Source organism: Malus sylvestris, chromosome 17 (genome assembly GCF_916048215.2).
Source record: "Malus sylvestris chromosome 17, drMalSylv7.2, whole genome shotgun sequence".
Classification (NCBI taxonomy): domain Eukaryota; kingdom Viridiplantae; phylum Streptophyta; class Magnoliopsida; order Rosales; family Rosaceae; genus Malus; species Malus sylvestris.
Window position 1 is genome coordinate 31,532,474 of NC_062276.1, and position 23,639 is coordinate 31,556,112.

A 23,639-nucleotide genomic window follows, 5' to 3' on the forward strand; every position below is an offset into this window, starting at 1 on the left:
ATAAAAAAACAGAAGGATGGCAAAACTTGAGATATTCCAACATCTGCATTAGCATTTGAATCCACTTAGTAACTCAACACATATACTTAACTGAGGAGTTTCTAATTTACAATACACACAAGACACTCCAAACTCTAAACCCGTTCAATGACCTTCTTGTTTTTCTTTTTCCCGCCAGAGTCTATGAACTCGGTGTACTCCCTCATCTGACAATGTGACTTCCAATACACTAAGTCAATGATACAGAAATGATTGACTTGATTAAGGTACAGTACAGGTAAAGTTAAAGTATATACCTAGAGAGAACAGCAGCAAGACATTTTAACCCAAGACTTTCGGACGCCAACCCGCAATGACATCTTCTTTCAGGGCACTAGTTTTAACGAATGAATCCAGTGAGAATATACTCTGCAAGTCAGAAATTCAGCAGTGTTAGGAACATACATCACTATGTACAAAATGGGTTCTAGTCCTCCCACAAGCATGAGTAAAAAGCAAGAACTAGATGGGATAAACTCAAACGATCGCAAAATTTTTTACAATACGGTCACAGTACTTTCATTAACATGGGATAAGTTCATCCGATCCTTGACATTCTTGCAAGTCCAATTTCAAAATTCCTGATGAGAGTCCAGGAAAAGTGCATCCGGATGTAATTAGTTAATTTCTTAGCAAAATTCCAGGAGTTGTGGTGGCAATTTCATAATCAAGATAAACCTCTTGTTCCTTAGCAGTAAACTTGTTAGTGACACACAAATGTCAATTCACATACCTTCATGTAAGATTTCACATATGGAAGGGAATCAGGAATTGACCAATCTTTGAAATGCCCCAGAGCAATCTCTAGATGATACAACTTGGGTCCAAGCGACAAATCAGCAGCAGAAACCTCTTTCCCATTGATAAAAGGACCCTTACATAAATCAAAAGACAAATGTCAGAGATATAACCATTCAATTTGGTTTTTCTAAGCATGACTGTACAAGAAGATTTTAACTTCACAAAATGCACATGCATCAAGGGCTACTACACCGAAACCACAACCTAAAGCTGCTTTTTTTTTTTTAGGTAAACAAGAAATTGTTACAACATGATTCCCTGTTTTTAATCTTGTGTTATAACCATTGATGGTTTAATCCCACATGGATTTAGCAGGATAAGAATGCTAAGATACCATTGTTGTGAATCACTTGTCTTAGAGGAATTACATAGTTTGACATTCTAAATGAAAGACGTATATTACCTTGGCTCCAAAACGTGTCAATAAATATCTCCCATGCAATCAATGTTGTGAATCAATTGACCACTGCACGACTTCCTCACAGGTCTCATGAATGTATTCATGCATTTTGAAGTACCTCAAAGGTTCTTTAGGTTGTGGTATTTTCTATTAATCTACAGGGCATCTCCGTATCGAGGCACATACTGATGCCTCTCTAAAGTTTCCTATCAAACAGAAGATCAATGACTGACCATCATACCTTCACACACGGTAATCTTGTGACTCGGGAGGAGGAAGAAGCAATCATTTGTGGCTCAGTTTTTTATAAGAAACAAAATTTTATTCAAGGAAAGTGAGAAAGTAGAAAATAGAATACAAGGTGTTCTTTGGACTAGACATTTCAAAGAGTCTTTAAGAAACAGAAAACAGCCACCGAATGTTGAGGGTAAGTGTGTTATAGATAGGAAATTTACAGACCATTTGCCAATTTTTGGACTGATCACTAGTATTTTTGTTGGGTGCAGACTTTTATTCAGTTGTATTAAAAACCCATTCTCGCTATTCATTTGATTATTCATATGCAAACAAATGATCTTTCAAGAACAAGCAAAACAAAATTAGCAAGTTGATATAAACTCAAGGCAAAAGTTATTCAAAAATGTGATGAAATCTTCCTTAATATGAACTGGAAGGAATGTAGAAGGGCTCACATTTTCTTTGAGATAATCGTTGAAAGAGCTAAGTTCTTTAGCAATGCTTGTTCAGTTCCATCCTTGGGGTCTTTGCTCTTTAGGAAACCGATAAATGTAGAGAAGATCTTTGATCCACTGCAAAGATGAATCAGAATTACTTATTCTAGTGCTTGAAATATAAAGGTCGTACCCAGTGCACAAGGCTCCCGCTTTACGCAGGGTCTGGGAGAGGTGAATGTCGGCTAGCCTTACCCCCATTTATGGAGAGGCTGCTCCCAAGTCTCGAACCCGAGACCTACCGCTTATGGGCGAAGGCACTTGCCATCGCACCAAGTGCGACCTCTCTAGTGCTTGAAATATGATTCTAAAAAATTTAAATATTATGACAAGACAGCAAAGTCAAAACTAGAATTCTAAAATAAATCAGTACAGGTTTTGACTATCGAACAAATTGAAGGTGAACTTAACATAAGATATTTCTCAAAACAGCCCCATGATATCAGGAAAATAAATTTGGTCTATAATCATGATGGAAGCACTACTCAGAATAAGTAAAATGAAAATCTAGACAAGACTACCATTGGCGCTCCAATATTTCGCCATTCGTCAAGCCCATAACATATGTGATATGTCCTAGTGAAAAGTAAAAGAAACAGTAATGCACAGTAAAGGACATATAACATACACTGAAGCCTTCTCAGGGGGGGGTTGCCAAAGGTGGTTCTGGGTACTTTTCTTCCAGTGCTTGTGTAATAATATCTGAATCCGCAACCCACTTCTCATCAAGTTTGACCACAGGAACTTTACCTTCCGAGTTAATTTTTAAGAACCTAAAGCAGGAACAAATTAATAAAACAAAATCATTGAACTAAAATGATAAAACGACATAGCAGCAGCTAATTTCAATTTACATTTATGCGCTACAGCATACCCAAGTAACTATTTTTCAAGGATATCTATAAACTAGCTAGAGCAAGGGAAAAGAAGACAAGGGACCTAAACCAAGTGAGGTGCATCAAGGATGAGGATGGAAAGGTTCTTGCTACAGAGAACGCGGTTAAAGACAGATGGAAAGGTTATTTTCATAATCTTTTCAATGAAGGACATGAAAGGAGTGCTTCTTTAGGGGAGTTGAGTAACTCAGAAGAGTGTAGAAACTACTCTTTTTATCGTAGAATCCGGAAGGAAGAAGTGGTTGTAACTTTGAAGAAGATGAAGCATAGAAAAGCAGTAGGCCCAGACGATATACCAATCGAAGTGTGGAAAGTTTTGGGAGAGACGGGTATAACATGGCTCACTGACATTTTCAATAGGATTTTGAAAATGAAGAAGATGCCAAATGAGTGGCGAACGAGCACTTTGGTGCCTATATACAAGAATAAGGGCGATGTACAAAATTGCATGAACTATAGGGGTATTAAGCTAATGAGTCATACAATGAAGCTCTGGGAGAGAGTCATTGAGCATAGATTGAGGCAAGAGACACGGGTTTCGGACAACCAATTCGGGTTCATGCCAGGGCGTTCAACCATGGAGGCAATCTATCTCTTACGAAGATTGATGCAAAGATATAGAGATGGAAAAAAGGATTTACGCATGGTCTTTATAGATTTGGAAAAAGCGTATGATAGGGTCCCAAGAGACATTCTTTGGAGGATTTTAGAGAAGAAATGAGTACGAGTAGCATATATCCAAGCTATACAGGATATGTATGAAGGAGCAAAGACTGCCGTAAGAACTCATGAAGGACAAACCGAAAGCTTTCCCATAACTGTAGGATTACATCAAGGCTCATCCTTAAGTCCTTACCTTTTTGCGTTGGTAATGGATGAGTTAACAGGACATATTCAAGATGATATCCCTTGGTATATGCTTTTCGCAGACGATATAGTGTTGATAGATGAAACTCAGGAATGGGTAAATGCAAAGCTTAACCTTTGGAGAGAAGTGTTGGAATCTAAAAGTCTTATCAAAGAAAGAATATATGGAGTGCAAGTTCAGTGCAAATGGAGGCCAAAACGAGTTAGGGGTGAGGATCGGAGATCAAGAAATACCAAAGAGCGACCGTTTTCGTTACCTAGGATCTATCTTGCAAAAGAACGGAGAATTAGATGGAGATCTCAACCATAGAATACAAGCTGGATGGATGAAGTGGAAGAGTGCATCCGGCGTGTTGTGTGACCGCCGTATGCCACTGAAGCTCAAGGGAAAATTTTATAGGACGGCAATAAGGCCGGCGATGCTGTATGGCACAGAATGTTGGGCGGTGAAGCATCAACACGTACACAAAATGGGTGTAGCGGAGATGAGGATGCTTCGTTGGATGTGTGGGCACATGAGAAAGGATAAGATTAGGAATGAGGATATCTGGGGTAAAGTAGGAGTAGCCGAAATTGAAGGAAAGATGAGAGAAAATCGGTTACGGTGGTTTGGACATGTGCAAAGAAGGCCTACTGACGCTCCGATTAGAAGATGCGACTATGGGACAGAGGTTCAGGGCCGAAGGGGTAGAGGAAAACCTAGGAAAACTTTGGAAAATACCATAAGAAAAGACTTAGAGTACTTGGATCTAACGGAGGACATGACACAGGACAGAACACAATGGCGTTCTAAGATTCATATAGCCGATCCCACTCAGTGACTTGGATTTTCCAAGTCTCCAACCGAGAAGTTTTCCTCACTCGGGAAATTAAGGGAACACTACCTCAACCTACATGCTCCACTCACAAAGCTTCAACAACAGAAAATTCAAAGAACTTAGCGAAGAAGGCTTTGGTGTATTTAACACAATACGTTGAAATGAAGGAAAGCTTATTTATTGATATCCCCGATAAGTTACAAATATGTACATATACTTGAGTCAAAATAAACAAACAAGAGGGAGCCTTCACAAAGGTTGCTTAGGAGAAGTCTCAGCAGTCGGTAGAGCCCCAGAAAGAGAAGGCACCGGAGGGAGATCATTCGGAGCCTCAGTACTAGGGCTGGGCACGGGCCGGGGCGAGCCGGGCCGAACCTAAGTTTGTAGGAACCGGAGGTTAAACGAAACGGGCCGGGACGGGGCGGGGATTGGATTTTCTTGTATAGGAACCGGACATTACCCGGCCCGGTTAAAACGGGCCGGTTCGGGCGGGTCCACGGGTACCCATTTTTTCTTTTAGCCATAGAAGAGAAGGGACGACCTCGTTGAGGTCGTCTTCCCCACCACATACGAGAACAAGCAGCACAGCTGCACAGCAAGCAATAAATGAAAGCCCAGATGCAAAAACAACAAATCAAACCCCTTTAATCATGCACACAGACAAAACCAACCACCAAACAATGATCAAAACATCAAAATTGAAAAGAAACAACAATCAACATATAAACAGGAAAAAAAAACATAACAGAACCCAGAACTCGCAAGGATGATACTGTCCTCGATAGTGGTGGTGGGTGGTGGTTGTCGCGCCGGCGATAGTGGTGGTGGGTGGTGGTTGTCGCGTCATCTTCGTCGATCTGGAGCCCACCATCATCGACGAGCTCGCTATCGTCGTCGCGCCATCATCGTCTATCTTCTATCTCTACTATCCCTCAGGTCCCTCGGAGCATCTCCGATCTGGATTCTGGAGCCTCATGTCATCGTCGACGCCATTTTCGTGTAAACCCTAGAACTCGAGAGGACTCTGACAGAACGAATCAGACAAATTGAGAGAGAAATGGATCAATTGCCGTCGGATTCAAGCATCGCCGACACCACCTCAGTGTAAACCCTAGTTCTCAGGCCCACCTCGCGGTACCCTAGCTCATCGACGGCGGCGATAATGATGATGATGGTGGCGGCAATAAAGGAGAGGAGATTTTGCATGTTGGAAGGTTGAAGGAGATTCAAGGAGGAGAGATCGAGGGAGGAGAGATCGAGAGAATGGAGGAAGTGAGTATGAGAATGAGAGTCTTGGGAGTCTCGGACAAGAATAAGAGAGAGAGAGGGTGAAATCAACGGTAGGAAATCAACGTAGGAAATCAAGGTAGGAATCAACGGTCCGGGCCGGGGGCCCGTATTTTCCCATTTCTGTACCCGCCCCGCCCCGTTATTTACATGTACCCGCCCCGCCCCGCCCCCTTTTGAATTTACAATATCTGTACCCGCCCCGTACCCGCATTACCCGCCCCTACCCGCGGGTCCAGGACCCGTTTGCCCAGCCCTACTCAGTACTGGACAGAACCCTAGAAGGAGGAGGCATCAGAGGTTGATCATTTGGAGCTTCATTACGCGGTACAGCCCCAGAAGACGAAGGCAATAAATGCCTTCGGACAAATCAAGATCTTAGAAGTGCAAGAATTGAGCTTCTACTGGTGGATATTCAAGTGTGCTTTGGAACTTAATGTCAGCCCTTATAAAAATCTGCACTCGACGAAGCTTCAGAAATCGAAGAGGTGCCTGCTCAGAAATCGAAGAGGCGTTTGCTTTCTCAAAAGCTGGGTTGCTCAGAGACCACGAGGGTCGATCTCAGAAATCGAAGAGGCGTTTGCTTTCTCAAAAGCTAGGCTGCTCAAAGACCACGAAGGCCGATCTCAGAAATCGAAGAGGCTTGCTTTCTCAAAAGCTAGGCTACTCAGAGACCATGAGGGCCGATCTCAGAAATCGAAGAGGCACCTACTTTTCCAGCCTTGTCAGCACCTGTCACACGCACACTCAGCTTTGCGGAAATTATGGGCATTCTGTCGAAGATTTCTGGCGAAGTAGAAAGCACATGAATCGTACTGTTCAATCACCCACTTCCCACACGCAACAGTAGCTCATGGGTACCACAAATAACTTTGCCAAAGTTCTCTGACAAAGTTGAGACACGTGAAGCTTGCAGCTCCCACTACATCTTTCTGACCAAGAAGGGTAAAAGAATAGCAAAGAAACAACACTAACAAAGTTTAGATACATAAATTTTGAAGGTCTAGCTACCATATTATTACCCACAAGGGTAAAGGAACAGTACCACTGCTGGATAATTGGAAAGTCCCGGTGTGTCAACCTCTGTGCTTCTTGGCAAGGTAGACTAGCAAACATGCCCAACCTTTACTCACATTCGAGAAAACACTCCCAACAAGATTGCTTGCTCCAAAATCGAAGAGGCACCGCCCTCCGAATCTCGAGAGCCAGACTCCCAACATGATTACTTTCTCAAAAATCGAAGAGAGGGTAAAGGAACAGTACCACTGCGGGATAATTGGAAAGTCCCTGTGTGTCAACCTCTGTGCTTCGTGGCAAGGTAGACTAGCAAACATGCCCAACCTTTACTCACATTCGAGAAAACACTCCCAACAAGATTGCTTGCTCCAAAATCGAAGAGGCACCGCCCTCCGAATCTCGAGAGCCAGACTCCCAACATGATTACTTTCTAAAAAATCGAAGAGAGGGTAAAGGAACAGTGCCACTGCTGGATAATTGGAAAGTCCTTGTGTGTCAACCTCTGTGCTTCGTGGCAAGGTAGACTAGCAAACATGCCCAACCTTTACTCACATTCGAGAAAACAGTCCCAACAAGATTGCTTGCTCCAAAATCGAAGAGGCACCGCCCTCCGAATCTCGAGAGCCAGACTCCCAACATGATTACTTTCTCAAAAATCAAAGAGACACCGCTCTCCGAATCTCGAGAGCCAGACCCCCAGCAGGATTGCTTTCTCAAAAATCGAAGAGGCATCGTTTTTCGAATCTCGAGAGCCAGATCCCTGACAGGATTGCTTGTTTGAAAACCGAAGAGGCACCACTTTCCCAACTTCAAGAGCTGGATCTCCTTGGATAAAGCTTGTCTGTAATCTTCACACGCAACATCAGCTTTCCAGATACCACAGACCACTTTTTCAAAGTGCTCTGACAGAGTTAAAACATGTGAAGTTGGCAGCCCCCACTACCGTGCTATGACCAAACAGGGTAAAGGAATAGCATTATTACTTGATGTTAGGGAGACTCCTATATATGTCGACCTCCATCCCCAACGGACAGGCAGACCTGCAAAAATGCTCAACCCTTCCTCTTATCTGAGAGGGCACTCCCAACGAAGCCTTTCGAAATATTCAGCTTTCTTTCCCCCCGATAATACCTCTGTAAACAAGCTATACTAGAGCAAGAATATCTCATATCATCAGGGTTAAAAGCAAGAGTATCCCATATCATGCTTTTTCCCTGTCTTTTCCTTTGACCTTGTTCTTACTTGCAAGACAAGGAGAAAGAGAGCAATCAGTCAGCACTTGGAATCAAGCTTCCAGCCAGGAACGGACTGCCTGGAACCCCTTACCTGATTACTTACCTGGCATTGCTCTCGAGTACTCATCTTCAACATCTTATGCTTCCAGGGAAGATACCGCATCTGCCTGAGGAACAGATAGGGCAAGTGAGAAGGATACAAGAAATCATGTGGAGACAAGCGTAACAGCACACGTGCCGATACATCTACTACTCTGTCAAAAGCAAAAGTATCCCATATCAGCAGGGTCGAACGTACTCTAGATTTGATGGACTTGTTTTGACCCTCAAATTCTTCAGTCGGCCTTATACTCTGGAGGAAACCTGAAAACCCTCCAGCCCAGTTCAAGAATAAGCCTGTGGAAAGTTACTTCTTCAAAAGCAAAAGTATCCAATATCATCTCTTCTCATTTTTCTTCTCTTTATCCTTCATGCTGCCTGCAAGATAGGGAGAATGTGAACAATCAGCCGGAGCTCTGATTGCTTACCTTGTCTGTCACCTCTTTCAGCAGATCCCCTAGCTCGGCGACTTGGGGGACTCCTACTACATGGTTTGTATCGCACTTGACCAAGCCTGAAACTACAAGTAAGCTTCAAGTGAAATTGATACATTACCTTGTGCATCTCCACCAGTTACAGATACCACCCCTGGATGGAGGAAGAGTACTTCTAGAGAAGATGCCACATCTACCTATGAGACAGATAAGGCAAGTCAAGACGATACCACACTCCGATACTTAGAAGTTTCGTGGTTACGAGATCATTCTCCCACAATATTTCCTAATGTCATTGTACTAAATCATTCACTTGTACTCACTAAAGGAGAGCTTGAACCTATGTACTTGTGTAAACCCTTCACAATTAATGAGAACTCCTATATTCTGTGGACGTAGCCAATCTGAGTGAACCACGTACATCTTGTGTTTGCTTTCCTATCTCTATCCATTTATATACTTATCCACACTAATGACCGGAGCAATCTAGCGAAGATCACAAAAAGTGACCGTTTTCGCTACCTAGGATCTATCTTGCAAGAGAACGGAGAATTAGATGAAGATCTCAACCATAGAATACAAGCTGGATGGATGAAGTGTAAAAGTGCATCCGGCGTGTTGTGTGACCGTCGTAGGCCGCTGAAGCTCAAGGAAAAATTTTATAGGACGGCAATAAGGCCAGCGATGTTGTATGGCACATAATTTTGGGCGGTGAAGCATCAACACGTACACAAAATGGGTGTAGCGGAGATGAGGATGCCTCGTGGGATGTATGGGCACACGAGAAAGGATAAGATTGGGAATGAGGATATCCGAGGTAAAGTAGGAGTAGCCAAAATTGAAGGAAATATGAAAGAAAATCGGTTCCGGTGGTTTGGACATGTGCAAAGAAGGCCTACTGACGCTCCGGTTCGAAAATGTGACTACGGGACAGAGGTTCAGGGCCGAAGGGGTAGAGGAAGACCTAGGAAAACTTTGGAAGAGACCCTAAGAAAAGACTTGAGTACTTGGATCTAATGGAGGACATGACACAAAACCGAGCGCAATGGCGTTCTAGGATTCATATAGCCGACCCCACTTAGTGGGAAAAGGCTTTGTTGTTGTTGTTGTTGTAGAGAAAGAAACAACACGAAAGAAATCAAATTTAATCCAAGATCAATTCAGATAATCACCATTCTGGCTTGTTGCCCAAGTCTACCAACTTCAGGTCATAAGGGAGATGCTTTTCCTCTAGAGTCAGCAACACCCTTTGACAAAATGGACCTAGGAAAGACAAGTTATCAAACAAACAGTTAACCATGCGCTCCCCCCGATTCAAATGCTACCGCTACGTACAATAAAACATTAAACGATTTCCCACTCAATAATCATAAACCATTACATAACAATAAAATCATACAAGAGTATAAATCGATATACATATCAGACATTTCCAACAATGCCTGTCAAAAGTTTAGTTTCTTCTTTTGGTAATTTTCGGTTCCAGAATCTGCACTAACAATGAGAGCTCATTGCATTGTTCAGTCTATGTAAGTAACAATGTAAAGACATCATCTTTTCACATTAAGTTCCATAATTTCGATAACTATTGGAATTCCCAAACCTTTCCACTCATTTTTACCTCCTCCAAAACATAGATAAGAACAGCTAAATTATCAATTTCTACGTATTTGGCGTACTGGAAGCGCGAACATGGCAATGCTACAAATCTGCTACATGGATACACTAAGAAATGCTAAACTAAGAAAGATCCAATTGAAATTTGCGAATTTTTCCCGCAGTTTCTAGGACACAAAACAGACTTACAGTCGCCGAGCTTGTTGGGAACAGTGGTGGAGGCCTTGGCGCAAACGTCCAGAGGGGCAACCATTGCCACCGTGAGGGTTCTTGTGGTGCCGCGGCGCCGCAGGGAGTTGGGGTTGGTTCTGAATACGACGGCGTTGGGAGGCGGCCGGAGGTGGTGTTTAATGCTGGAGGAGAGTACAGTGGAGGCTGCCGGATGGATTTTGGCGGTGGTCAACATTGCAATTTCTAAAGCTTATCGTGGAGATTAGCCTGATTAGGAGTGGCGAAGAGTGATACTGGAGCTAGCTATATTCCGTACAGCTGATTTTGTGTACCAAGAAGTTCCAGATTGTAACTTTACGCGTGGCAAACACGTCTCAAATTTATTTATTTAAATTTTTTTCCCAAAATGCGACTCGGTTTTGTTAACCTGGCAAGGTTCCAGCGAGACACTTAGAGCAACTCCAGCCTTCGTTTTTGGACGGGGGACGGGCTGCAGGAAGGAGCCTAAGGGTCTGTTAATTCTTCTCCAGCTATGGAGGGCCCGAGTGAGAGTTGCAGCCCGAGGGCCAAGACATTTTTTTATTGTTTTTTGTGTCAGCCCGAGGCCCTACAGTCTCATTTCCCTGTTTTTTTTTATTTTATATTATTTAAACAAACAAAAAAACTACTATTTTATTACCTATTGCCAGGGGGAGGGCTCCAAGGGTGGAGATGCAAAAGGTAATTATTGTTCATTAATGGTAGTTATTATTCATTAAAGGCAGTTACTATTCAATAGGGTGGATTCAATAGTGGATTGCCAGGGGGGATGGCTCCAAGGGTGGAGTTGCTCTTATAGGTTGGTCATACTTGATATCAACCTTAATCACCGCTTGTTTTCTTCAAGTTTCGACTTTGCACTTCTCACTTTTTTGTCCAAATCTTTAGGTTTTGTCCCGCTTTGGGGTTTACCATTTTCAAGTTTTTATGAGTTTATGTTTCCCTAATGGAATTTTAATTTCGATTCGTGTGTAACAATCCATCACTAATTTTACGATTTTATTAATTTGAAAATAGTGAATTGACGAAAAATACTCCTAGAGGCAAGGTTGTTGACTTTCGTTGACGAGCGCATAGTGAGACATACAAAATATTCTTTTAGCGTATCCTTGAAGTACTTGACTATAGGCTCAAGCAGAACTGAATGCGGAATTACGACAAAGATTTTACAAATTACGGAGCGTGAAGGGCATTTTTGTAAATTCATGTTATGGGAGATATTTTTCTATTTTTCTTTTGTGGCTTTGTTTTGTGAGCCAATGGGGCTCACACCCCACTCTTTCCCTTTCTCCCGTGTCTCCTTATCTCTTGGAACTCTCTCATTTTTGTTTTTTTTTTCTTTCTTCAACTATCTCCTCTTTCTCATTGCCACCTCACCTCTCTTTCTTTCTCAGCCCTCACCATAACTCTCTTTTTCTCAAACCTTCTGTATCATTCTCCTTCTCTGCAAATGTAGAGTCATCCGAGTGCCATGACGCCCATCAACATCACGGCAGATCACCACTCATCTATGAAGCAAGAACCAAGGGGACAGAGCCTCGAGCTCGCTCATCTCTCTCACTCTCGTCTCTGCAGTCTCTGTGAACTGTAATCCTAAACCGCCATCACTCGCCGACTCCGGTGAGCCAAACCATTAAACCACCACCACACCTTGTTATTCCCCATCTCCATTAAGCTAAGACTGTGAACTTCAAACCCAAACGTGAAGCTTGCACTGCACAGTAGCTAGTACCATTGTTCATCATCTTCTCCGACGATTTCTTGTCGATTCCGACTAAGGTAAGGTCCGAGAACACTAGATTTAACTTCTCTCATTGAAATTATGGATGTGTGACTTAGTTCAGGCGTTTTGGTGAATGGTTAATGTTGAAATAACTCGGAAGAAGAAAATTCTACAGTTTTTCCAGCAAGGGGCCGTGACCATATAACCACATTTAGAATATTTTTCCGATCAATGCCGACCATAACTTGGCCCTATTTTGGTATGGTTTTGTTCCCTACATTTCTAGCTTCAAATTGACCTTTGAATCATCGAATTTAGTTAAGAATTGAGCTCGAAATGAGCTCTGAAAGTTGGGAAGAAAATCTACAAAATCTAGAAACATGCAAAGAATGAGCGTGGCATGCGTGGTGATCGGCACATGGCGCGCGTGATGGTCGGCGAGTGGGTGCCAATGCAGCCACCTTGTAGCGGTGCGTGGAGGAACTGGAGGTCCATCCTTAGGTTTCTCAACGTGCCGAATCCAAATCCACCGTCCGTTTTTTGAAATTCGACCATTTAAAAATAGTTCCTTTATTAGTTGTACTTTGTACGAAAAACGCGTTTATACATTAGTACATTATATATTTACGTTAATGGTTTCTGTTTATACCATACTTGACCAATCTTGAAACTACTGAGCACCGGTCAACGTTATACCATCAAGGACCCAGAAGAGTTTCCCTCCGACCATGAGGCCAATCACAGTGCGACACGTGTCGACATCAGAAGCCAATCATAACGCGACACATGTCAACATCAGAAGCCAATCACAACACGACACGTGTCAATGTCAGAATGAAACTATAAACTCTCTTCTATAAATAGAGATCATTCTCTCACAATATATCCTAATGTCATTTGTACTAAATCATTCACTAGTACTCACAAAAGGAGAGCTTGAACCTATGTACTTGTGTAAACCCTTCACAATTAATGAGAACTCATCTACTCCGTGGACGTAGCCAATCTAGGTAAACCACGTACATCTTGTGTTTGTTTCCCTGTCTCTATCCATTTACATACTTATCCACACTAGTGACCGAAGAAATCTAGCGAATGTCACAAACTTAACACTTTCTGTTGTACCAAAGTCCTCACTGATTTTGTGCATCAACAGTTTAGTTTCTAGGTGAAACGAATCGCAAGGATCTTCAAAGCTCGCGAGCCGAGTTCAACCCGACAACATGATCTGTGAATGGGTCTTTATTTTTAAATATTATATATTTATTTAGTTTCCATTTATATATTTAATAAAGAATTTTCTACGTTACGCCTAGATTAGACTAACATTTTTTGTTAGAAATAGTGTATTGGCATAATTTATGAAATTCTCATAAATTCTACGGATGCACGATTATGCATATTTTGACGTAAGGCCAGGAATATAATTACGGTCAAGAATATTATCATTTTATCGTTGTCAATTACGAAATTTCTGTAATATGATCATATTTATATTACTGCTCATCATGCATACTACACTGGTGTTTATACTCGCTCGAACCAAGGCCAGGCTTTCCGTGTATGCTCACATTGCACCATACGCTCATTTTGGATCCATTGTAGGTGTCAATCATGTCCTAGATTGCTATAGGCAATTAGGACTCATATGTGATGCGCATAGCATCAGTCTTCACGTGATTGTAGTACTAGAGCGTAAATCATTATTACACCTAGTCCTATTCATTTCAGAATACCTCTGCATGAACTCGTGTGTCAACATACGTCGATGAGCACCTGTTAGCATATGTTTGTTTATTCGAGATATTGGAATTATCGGGTGATATGTGTTTCTTTACGAAGTATTATGAAGTATTGCATCTTTGACGATTTTACTGTTACGGTAAGTATTTTCATACTATACGTAGTATGTTATATTTGGAAACTATACTTATTTTATGACGAGGGGTTATTATATTTTCGAAAAGGTTTTACAAAGCTTTGTTTTTAGGCCCACTTACCCTTGTTTTTCGCCCGTCCAGGTTTGGTAGCTGAGCTTTCGTGTCAATAAGGATTATTGGCAAACTTTGATATAGGTGTTTACATTCGATGGTATAATTCTCATCTTACCTCTACTGTACTTTACTTATACTCTGACATCACGTGTGAAATGGATTCATTCCCGCTCACAAGCGCACTCTTAGATTTAGGCACTTTTAGGTTTAAATTCATTCACATTTTCCACATCACTACACTTTCTGGCTTCGTCACCTTTATGGTGTCGGCCAGCACAGCTTGATTCGGAGTCTAGGTGAATATTTTGAGTCGGGATGTAGCACGTGTGTGTAACTTCCTATGTTGTTTGAAGATCTGTTATAGCTGTGATTATATTAATCACAATTTAGCTATTAAATAAGTATTTTAATTAAGTTGTTAAGTGATTAGTTATATCCCCTAAAGAAAAATATTACAAAAACATCTCTCTCTCTCTCTCTCTTTTAATTAAGTTGTTAAGTGATTAGTTATATCCACTAAAGAAATATATTACAAAAACATCTCTCTCTCTCTCTCTCTCTCTCTCTCTCTCTCTTTTTCCTTGCTATTCTACCATTGCCATTGCTACTTGTAGGTTGAGTTAGGAAACCTGAGATTTGGTGCATATCAAGATCTCAACAATCATCCGAGAAGACATGATGCAACTACTTCTTAAGCTTTACATATTCAAGGAAGAGTGTTGTAGTTACTATTATTTAAGAGTTTGAGTGTGCAAATCTAGAAGTAGGATTCCAATAAGATTTGGGAATCAAAACCCCTTATGACTTGTATTACTTGTAGGGCAGGTGAAGCTCATGTGATTCAGATAAATAAAGATATAAGGCCATGAGAGAAAAGCAAGCAATTACAAACAAACTAAGATCCTTTTCTTTCTCTATTGTTATCTTTCTTCTATCCTCACTCTCTAAAGTTTCCTTCAACAAAGACAACATTATCATTCATTGTTCAAATAAAAATCAACACAAACTTCAATTAGAGTCATTCAATTTTGTATCTGGCTTATAAAATATGAAGCGGGATCAGTAATATGCACATGAGAGAATTCAGAGTAAAAATTGGGTTGGGTTTGAGTTGACATGGCAAAAAAAAGCATCAACCTATCCAATAAATGATCGAGATAAGGTCGGATTCGATTTGAGTGGATGCTTACTTCATTCTAACCTGTCCTTTACTTTTGGATAATTATCACTTGATTACCATTAAATATCGTTTTGCTACACTTTTTTTTTGTTCCATTTACATACCTAAATTTTGATTTTTTTAATACTTTAATATTTCCGTTAAGTTTTCTGTCAAGCTCTTTGTTAAGTGATGTAACAAAATGAGAATTTCACGACACTAGCCTTCATCTTTAGTTTATTAAGATTTGCAAATGTTTTCTTAATTATTATTTTTATTTACAAATATTATTTTTGAAGTTCACACATTTAACAAAATAAAAAAATAGAAAAAGGATAGGGCTGTTCACATGCTCATTTTTACCTCTCATACACCCTTGTTGATTTTTATTCATTGATCTTCTTCAATTCATTCGATTCTACAACCAATACTTAAGAGGAGTGCGTGAAAGGTAAAAATGTGTGGATAACACTACCCATAAAAAATTAGTAGCTAAAATAATTAATAACATGTGTAAACTAAAAAAGAATAAAAGATCACGTTCGAACACTTGAGCTATTAAGTCTTAGTAGCTTATGTTCGAACACAACCCGATTGTCACCTCTCGAAACCTACCTTTGTGTCAAGCCTTTATTTTCTTTGGTTACATAAAAAAATTGATGAGTTTTTTCTGTTTGAACAAATGATATTATCCACATTAAAAGAAAGATGATGGATTTAACCTTATAATGAACTATCAATAATATGGTTTAAATTTTGTTTTGACGAAAATTAAAGCTGAAACCTCTCACCTACAAATAAAAATAAATACTACTAAACTGTAGTATTAAGTAGTGAAATAATTAACGAGTAAATTGACTCAGCAAGTAGGACACCATGTGGAATGTGACTCGACCCTATTTTAATCTCATGTATTATTTCAGTTAATTATACTCTAAACACGGTCACTCGTCATTTTATAATATGGTTTTAATGGGTCAGTTCTCCCATTACTTTCATGATCTCATCGACTATGACAATATCTACATAATTGATGGGTATTTTATTGTTAAATTTCAAACTTCTAGGAATAAGTTGTTGTAATCAACAGGAGCTCAGATTAGGATGTGTGATTAATTAATTAAATCTCAAACGACTTGTTTATTGTACTTGTTTCTGATCGTTAATTGCCGGCGCGAATATTTAAAGAAACACTAATCTAAGCATCTAGTCATAAGTAATATGATTAACAAAAAACCTTAACATTTACACACACCATGTTTTCTGTTAATCTATACGACATTATATGATTAACAAATGACAAATACGTACATCAAGATTAGCGATTTAATATGTTTGATTTGGAAATAATTGTGGGATTACGTACGTACGTAATGCGACAAGATAGTAGCTTTCCGATGAGATTGTAATTTGCGATGGAGGAATCTTATTGGCTTTTGTATTTGGAGGAAGAATTAATTTTGTGTGTTCAAGGAATAAACAAGGTCAAATTCCGGAGGAATAGTACTTGTATTAGGCCAATAACAAAATTACAAGCATGATTTAATTTGAAAATACTTAAAAACAAAGGAGAAGAAAAAAAAAAAGCATCCGTTTCAAATGAAACTTTTAAGAAAAATACAAGCGCTTCTTATAAAAACTTTTCAAGTATTTATTTTTTCAACTTTAAATAGCTTTTAAATTTTTTTGGTCAAATATTATCTGAAGCGTTTTTTATAATCTAAAAACAATTTCAATTGTTTTAGAAGTGCTTCCAAACAATTTTCAAGAGGAACTCTCTCTATACAAATAAAAAGTTTGATTGCTTCCCAATAGTTGGTAGATTTTGTGAGCTGAATGAGATTAAACCTAATGGTAATTCGTTACCACTTTTGTTAGTTTATATCAATGAATATCGGAATGATTAACATCCATGCTTAATGCAAATATTTTTACCGTGAGAAAGTAAAAAGTAAAAATTAAAACGTAAAGTGTAATGTGGACTGCAGAACAGAAAATATAGATATTAACGCAAAGTAAAAGGTAAGGACTGCATGGCGAGGGATACATGGAGCCGTAGAGGTGGTGTGAGGAGAATTCTTTGTTTGGAGTATGCACCTTTAATTTTACGATATTTATTAATTTATTTTACTAATCAACTTCACAAAAACTAAAAAATTTAAACAGTATTAATCTTTTTTTTTTTTTTTAAATGGTTCGAATCTCTCAAACTGCATGCTTGAGAGACAAAACCCCGGAGCGGATCTCATATTGTCTGGGACAACCGCGATTGAGAGAATCTTGAACGCTTTGCACGATGGACCCAAAAAACACGTGGCAGAATCAAATGGTGATGGATCAATTTCAGTGACAGGTGTCAGCCCTATTGGACAGGTGTCAGGTTCGGATAGCGGACCCCCTCTTACACAAAAAGCATTTTCGTCCTCAAAAAGGCCGTTACATAAAACGCCGTTTAGTCTTAAACGTGATGCGGTAACCATTTCCGTGTATAAAAATTGGGTTAGCCGGTCCCACAAAGAGGAGAAGAAGTATACTTATTTTTCGGCGGGTCCCACTGGGTCCACAAACGATGTCGACATTTGAAGCCTCCGGCACTCCCGCCTCATCGTGGGCCCCCCTTGAATACATAGGCTGGGTGGTATTCTCGAGATGGTGTTTACAATATGGAGGGGGGCGTGTCAAGCACTTGCACTGAGGGTTCTCCACGTGGCAACATGCTGACACTAAGCTCGATCTGATTGGTGAGGTGTTAGTCCAGATGTCAAAGTGTGAAGTAAAAGTTGGGAAATGATATACTTCAGATCCTTTTCACCAAGTAGATCTTCAAGGCATACAATCCGGATCTTTGAAATTTGATTCAAAGACTAAAGTTATTAAAACTTTTAAAGTAAGATCAAGTTTGTAACCGTTTGATCAAATTTCAAAAACTCGAATTGTATATCTTAGTAGACTTGATGAAAAAGATCCCTTCCCGTAAGAGTTGATCCTCAGACCCCTCCTCATGTGGGTTTTGTATACGGAAACTACTTCTTCCGACTCGACCTAGAGCAGGTGTTGACACTCGCTGGACATCTCAGTCATATTGATCACTGGTTGGGGGAGCAAATTATATTAATGTATTCATTGATCCTTTGTATTGCACACGAAAATATACTCAATACTTGCTAATATCGAGATTTGAATAAGTCATGTGCGTTGTATATGACTTTTGTTTGATTTATTTTGGATTTTTAACTTTATTTTTATAATAGAAAGATATATGTACACTAGGAGATGGATGAATAAATTTATTTCAGACATATAACCTCCTTTTCACAAGTTAATTCTTTTTGGTACGAATAAAAAATTTTGACTAGTAAAAAAACATGTCATGTTCGTTTCAAAAACTTATGGTGAAATACTAAAAAAGTATACTAGGCACACTAACATGGAGTTTAACTAATTACAAACTTTAAGAATTCAACGCGGTCCACTTGTTCAAAGAAAAAATTGTAGCAATGGTCTCTTAACTTTAACCTAATTAGAGGAATGGTTCCTCAATTAAAAATTCATGACCATTGGTCCCTTAACTCATCAAAATGTGCAGTTATGATCATTAACTCCACCAGAATTTCATCAAAATGATTCATGTTGGAATGACCGTTGCTACAATTGAGTTAACATTGGGGGACAATTTCTCTAATTGGGTTAAAGTTTAGGGACCATTGTGATAATTTTTTTCATTTGGTTTTCTATATTTGCCCCTTGATCGTAACTCATTTTGACGGAAATTTGAACGGAGTTAACAAAAATGACCATAGTTACACGTTTTAATAAGTTAAGGGACCAATGGTAATTGATTTTTAGTTAAGGGACCATTGCTACAATTTCCTCTTAAAAAAATGTTGAAATGTTCGAAATAATCTTGAAGAGTTATGGGGAGTTAAAAGTATGGAATAACCTTGAAACCACGTCATGTTCAAGGCACATGACTTATTTTGAGAAAAAAAATTAATAGAGTTAAGTTGAGATAACAAATTAATAATTTTTGAAAGTTAATACGGCAAATAACTCAAAATTTTAGTTTATATAACTAACTAAAAATGATGTATAATTTCATATGACATTTTCAATATTTTTTCCTAATAGAAAAATCAAAACTATGATTCAACTAAAATTCAGGAAAACATGCTCAAATTTTCTCGTTATTCTACTAGATATAGCAATTAACATACAAAAATGTTTTTCTTACCACATATTTATTTTATAATTTGTACCATCTCTCTAATAGAGATAAGATTCATATGTGTTGATGAGTTAAGATAAATCTCACATGTGTTAACAAGCTCTACCTCTATTAAAATGTGGTACAAATAATTGTACAAATATATAATAAATGTAGCATTACTCGTTAGCATATAGAGACGCGCTGATGAAGGGCAGTGGGGGTTTGCAAATGCGTTTGGGTACACAACGCAGCTGGACCTTGTATTTCATTCAGTCAGAATGGGAATGGCTCTCAATTGATGGAAGCGTACGGCCACCTGATTTGTTTGCCGTGTGCCCTCTCTCTCTCTCTCTCTCTCTCTCTCATCACTAACAAATTCGCAATCAGCATCTTTTTTTTGTAACGTGGCGGTGCTGCCACGGAGAGGGATCCTCTCCGATCTCTTCCATTTTAAATCCATCAAATTTATTAATTCGGATTTTCAAAATTTGATATAACAGTTAAAAATATATGATTTTTTAAAAATTATAATAATTTTAATTATTAAACCAAATTTTAAAAATTTGAATTAATGAATTTGATGAATTTAATGGTCTCCTGATCCTTTCCGTGCTGCCACGGCTCTTATCCTTTTTTACGCTTGTTTACGTACCTGCCGGACCAAATTTATACACTCACCGCACAAACTCCCCAATCAGCCCTCACCATTTAATAAATAAATAAATAATCACAATCCCAAAAGCCCACAAATTAAATAAAAAATATCCCACTTGTTATGGCCTCCAATGTTTCCTTATCTCTTCTATTCGGAACACGAAGTAATACATCACATATTATTATATAAATAATGAGATATATGTGTTGAAAAGTTAATAACTTTAAAATTTTTTTTTACCACTTATATAAAAACATGTAATGTACGAGAAAATTTTCATTGTGATAAGAAATTGGTGATACATCATATGTTTTTATATAAGTGGTGGGATATTGTATTTTTTAAGTTATTAACTTTTTAACACACATATTCCACCATTGATATAATAACATATGATGTATCATCCTGTATTTTTTTCAATATGACTATCATACGAGATGGTACACCACGTATCGCTATATAAATGGTGAGATGTATGTGTTAAAAAATTAATAAATTAAAAAATAAAAATTTTCACTATTTACATAAAAACACGTAATGTACCATTTGTATTGCCGTCGTAACTATAAATTTCTCCTCTATCTCCTCTCTCCTCTCTCAGTCTTTCTCATAAAAAAGTAAAACCTGCAACAATTACAAGCCCAAAATCCCATTTGACCAAACATGGACAAAGCCTAGTGGGTGTTTCTATATCTTTCAGTGCCTTCTTCCTCCTCTGTTTCTCACAAACCCAAAATATGAAGAGAGATCACCGCGATAGCCGTGCAACTGTAACTGCACGTCAAAACAATTCCAAACCGGAATACTCATCACCGCCGTCTTCCGCCCTGAACGGCAAGGCCAAGATTTGGGAAGATGACCAAGACGGGTACAGCGCCGGCGGCGACATGGATGAGCTGCTTGCCGTTTTGGGGTACAAGGTTCGGTCCGACGACATGGCCGACGTGGCGGAGAAGCTCGAGCAGCTCGAAATGGTCATGGGGTCGGCTCAGGAAGATGGGATTTCTCAGCTCTCTGACACCGTCCACTACAACCCGTCGGATCTCTCCGGGTGGGTCCAGAGCATGCTCTCTGAGCTCAACACCGGCGACGATATGCCCTCAATCGACGACCCTCTTCTCGCTCCGGCTGAGTCCTCGTCGATAACCTCGATGAGCTTCTCCAATTCCCAGCGGAGTCGAGTTTTCAGCGACGATTCCGAATACGATCTCAGGGCTATTCCGGGCGTGGCGGCGTACCCGCCAGCTTATTCGCCGTCGGATTCCGAGAGTACGAGAAAGCGATTGAAGACCTCAATTGGGTCCGATTCTAATGGGTCTAGTTCCGGTACTGTATCCGATCCGACTCGGCCTCGGGTCCTGGTTGACTCGCAAGAAACCGGCGTGCGGCTCGTCCACACACTCATGGCCTGTGCAGAGGCTGTCCAGCAGGAAAATTTGAAGCTTGCAGACGCGCTTGTAAAGCACGTGGGCCTACTCGCGGCTTCCCAAACCGGCGCTATGAGAAAAGTGGCCACGTACTTCGCTGAAGCTCTGGCTCGTCGGATTTACCGAATTTACCCTCAGGATTGCCTCGATTCTTCCTACTCGGACATCCTCGAGATGCACTTTTACGAGACCTGCCCTTATCTGAAATTTGCTCACTTCACTGCCAACCAGGCAATACTCGAGGCTTTTGCCACCGCGAGCAGAGTACACGTCATCGATTTCGGGCTTAAACAGGGGATGCAATGGCCAGCGCTCATGCAGGCGCTGGCACTCAGGCCTGGTGGGCCACCTGCGTTTCGCCTGACGGGTATTGGCCCGCCGCAGCCCGACAACACTGACGCCTTGCAGCAGGTAGGATGGAAGTTGGCCCAACTGGCGGAAACTATCGGGGTCGAGTTTGAATTCCGAGGCTTCGTCGCCAGTAGTCTGGCGGACCTCACGCCGTCTATGCTCGACATCCGCCCGTCAGAGGGCGAGGTTGTGGCGGTGAATTCGGTTTTCGAGCTTCACCGCCTCTTGGCTCGACCCGGGGCGGTAGATAAAGTGTTGTCATCAATCAAGGCCATGAAGCCTAAGATCGTGACAATTGTGGAGCAGGAGGCGAACCATAACGGGCCGGTTTTCCTGGACCGGTTCACGGAGGCATTGCATTATTATTCAAACTTGTTTGATTCGCTGGAGGGATCATCGGGGCCGAGTCAAGATTTGGTCATGTCCGAGGTGTATTTGGGCAGGCAGATATGCAACGTGATGGCATGTGAAGGTGGCGACCGAGTCGAGCGACACGAGACGCTGAGTCAGTGGCGAGGCCGGATGGACTCGGCCGGGTTCGACCCGGTCCACCTCGGCTCGAACGCGTTCAAGCAGGCTAGCATGCTGCTGGCTCTTTTCGCCGGCGGAGATGGGTATCGGGTGGAGGAGAACAATGGGTCTCTCATGCTTGGGTGGCACACCCGGCCGCTCATAGCCACCTCGGCTTGGCAGCTGGCGAGCACAACCGAGTGAGTGTGCGAGTCAACTCAGTGTTCAGTAAGATAGAGAACCGACTCTAAAGAACCTTTGGGGGTGGTGATTGATTGATTGAACCGCTGGGCACCCAATGGGGTGCGACACTGTGACCATGTGAGTTGTGACTTGTCAGTAGAGAGAGAGTCGGGACTACAGTCAAATGTGAAACTGTAAAACCAATCCAATCCAATCAAGTGGTGTAATACTGTGTGGTTGTAATTGTAATGGTGGTTTTTCATGGCCTGAGGTGGAGGAGCAACTTACATAGACCGGAACCATTATTGCATGACATTTCCATTTCCATTTAATAGTGCATTGTCATTTGAAGGAAAACTTGAACATGATCATGCATTATTGAATAGGAAAGCTATGTAGCGGTTAATGAGGTTTATGCAAGTCATTTTCCTGATGTGGCTCCTACTCTCGGTCAGATTTCTCCTTGTATTTAAATTTTCTAGGTTTTTTTTCCCTTTTTGTAGGCCCGTCTGCATAATTTCAAGTTGAAGAGTTCTTCCAACAAGGGGGATCAATGAATCATTGAGAGAATGTGTAATTATCTTTCTTTCTTGAATAAAAATGATGAGCATTGATTCCTGAATGAGAAAGCAAGCATTTTACCTTCTCTGCAAATTTGACGTCCTTATCATCTATAGCCGTATGGAAGGGCTCCGATGGACGAGTATGTTGCCACTGGGACGTCTCTTTTCTCTTTTCAATAACATCACGTCAAGTGGAGTAAGATTACATTGTATTATTGATTCTTGAACGAGAAATAAAGCATTTTGCTTTCTCTGTAAATTTGACACATTTTCATATTCTATCCAGTATAAGAACATTAGACATCCCATTACTTCTCTGGGTGAAAAAACATTAGACATCCCATCTTCTAAACCCAACACTTTTGATGTTATTTGACGTACAATAATTTCTATGTGTCTATTATTATGGATCTGCT

General features: G+C 40.4%; 2 protein-coding genes and 1 pseudogene across 3 annotated transcripts in view; 2 read left to right on the plus strand and 1 right to left on the minus strand.

The window, feature by feature from the left end:
* Positions 1 to 48: 48 nt before the first annotated feature.
* LOC126611013 (probable glutathione S-transferase DHAR2, chloroplastic) lies at positions 49 to 10,774 on the minus strand (annotated as a pseudogene).
* The window catches only part of LOC126611015 (uncharacterized), a 98,483-nt gene continuing 77,712 nt past the window's right edge, over positions 2,869 to 23,639 (plus strand). The window contains exons 1-2 of one of the 2 annotated variants that reach the window (XR_007618664.1): positions 2,869 to 4,405; positions 9,561 to 9,744. Coding sequence is in view for 1 of the 2 variants with exons in the window: in XM_050279200.1 (XP_050135157.1) it covers positions 3,836 to 4,405 (570 nt within the window). In the remaining variant the exon portion in view is untranslated. Of the gene's footprint in view, positions 4,406 to 9,560; positions 9,745 to 23,639 lie in introns of those variants that run through there. The other variant, XM_050279200.1, reaches the window with a different exon arrangement.
* Positions 20,806 to 23,289, plus strand: LOC126611004 (DELLA protein GAI-like). Its single transcript, XM_050279190.1, has one exon. It carries the CDS (start codon positions 20,927 to 20,929, stop codon positions 22,679 to 22,681), a length of 1,755 nt encoding a protein of 584 aa, XP_050135147.1. The 5' UTR covers positions 20,806 to 20,926; the 3' UTR covers positions 22,682 to 23,289.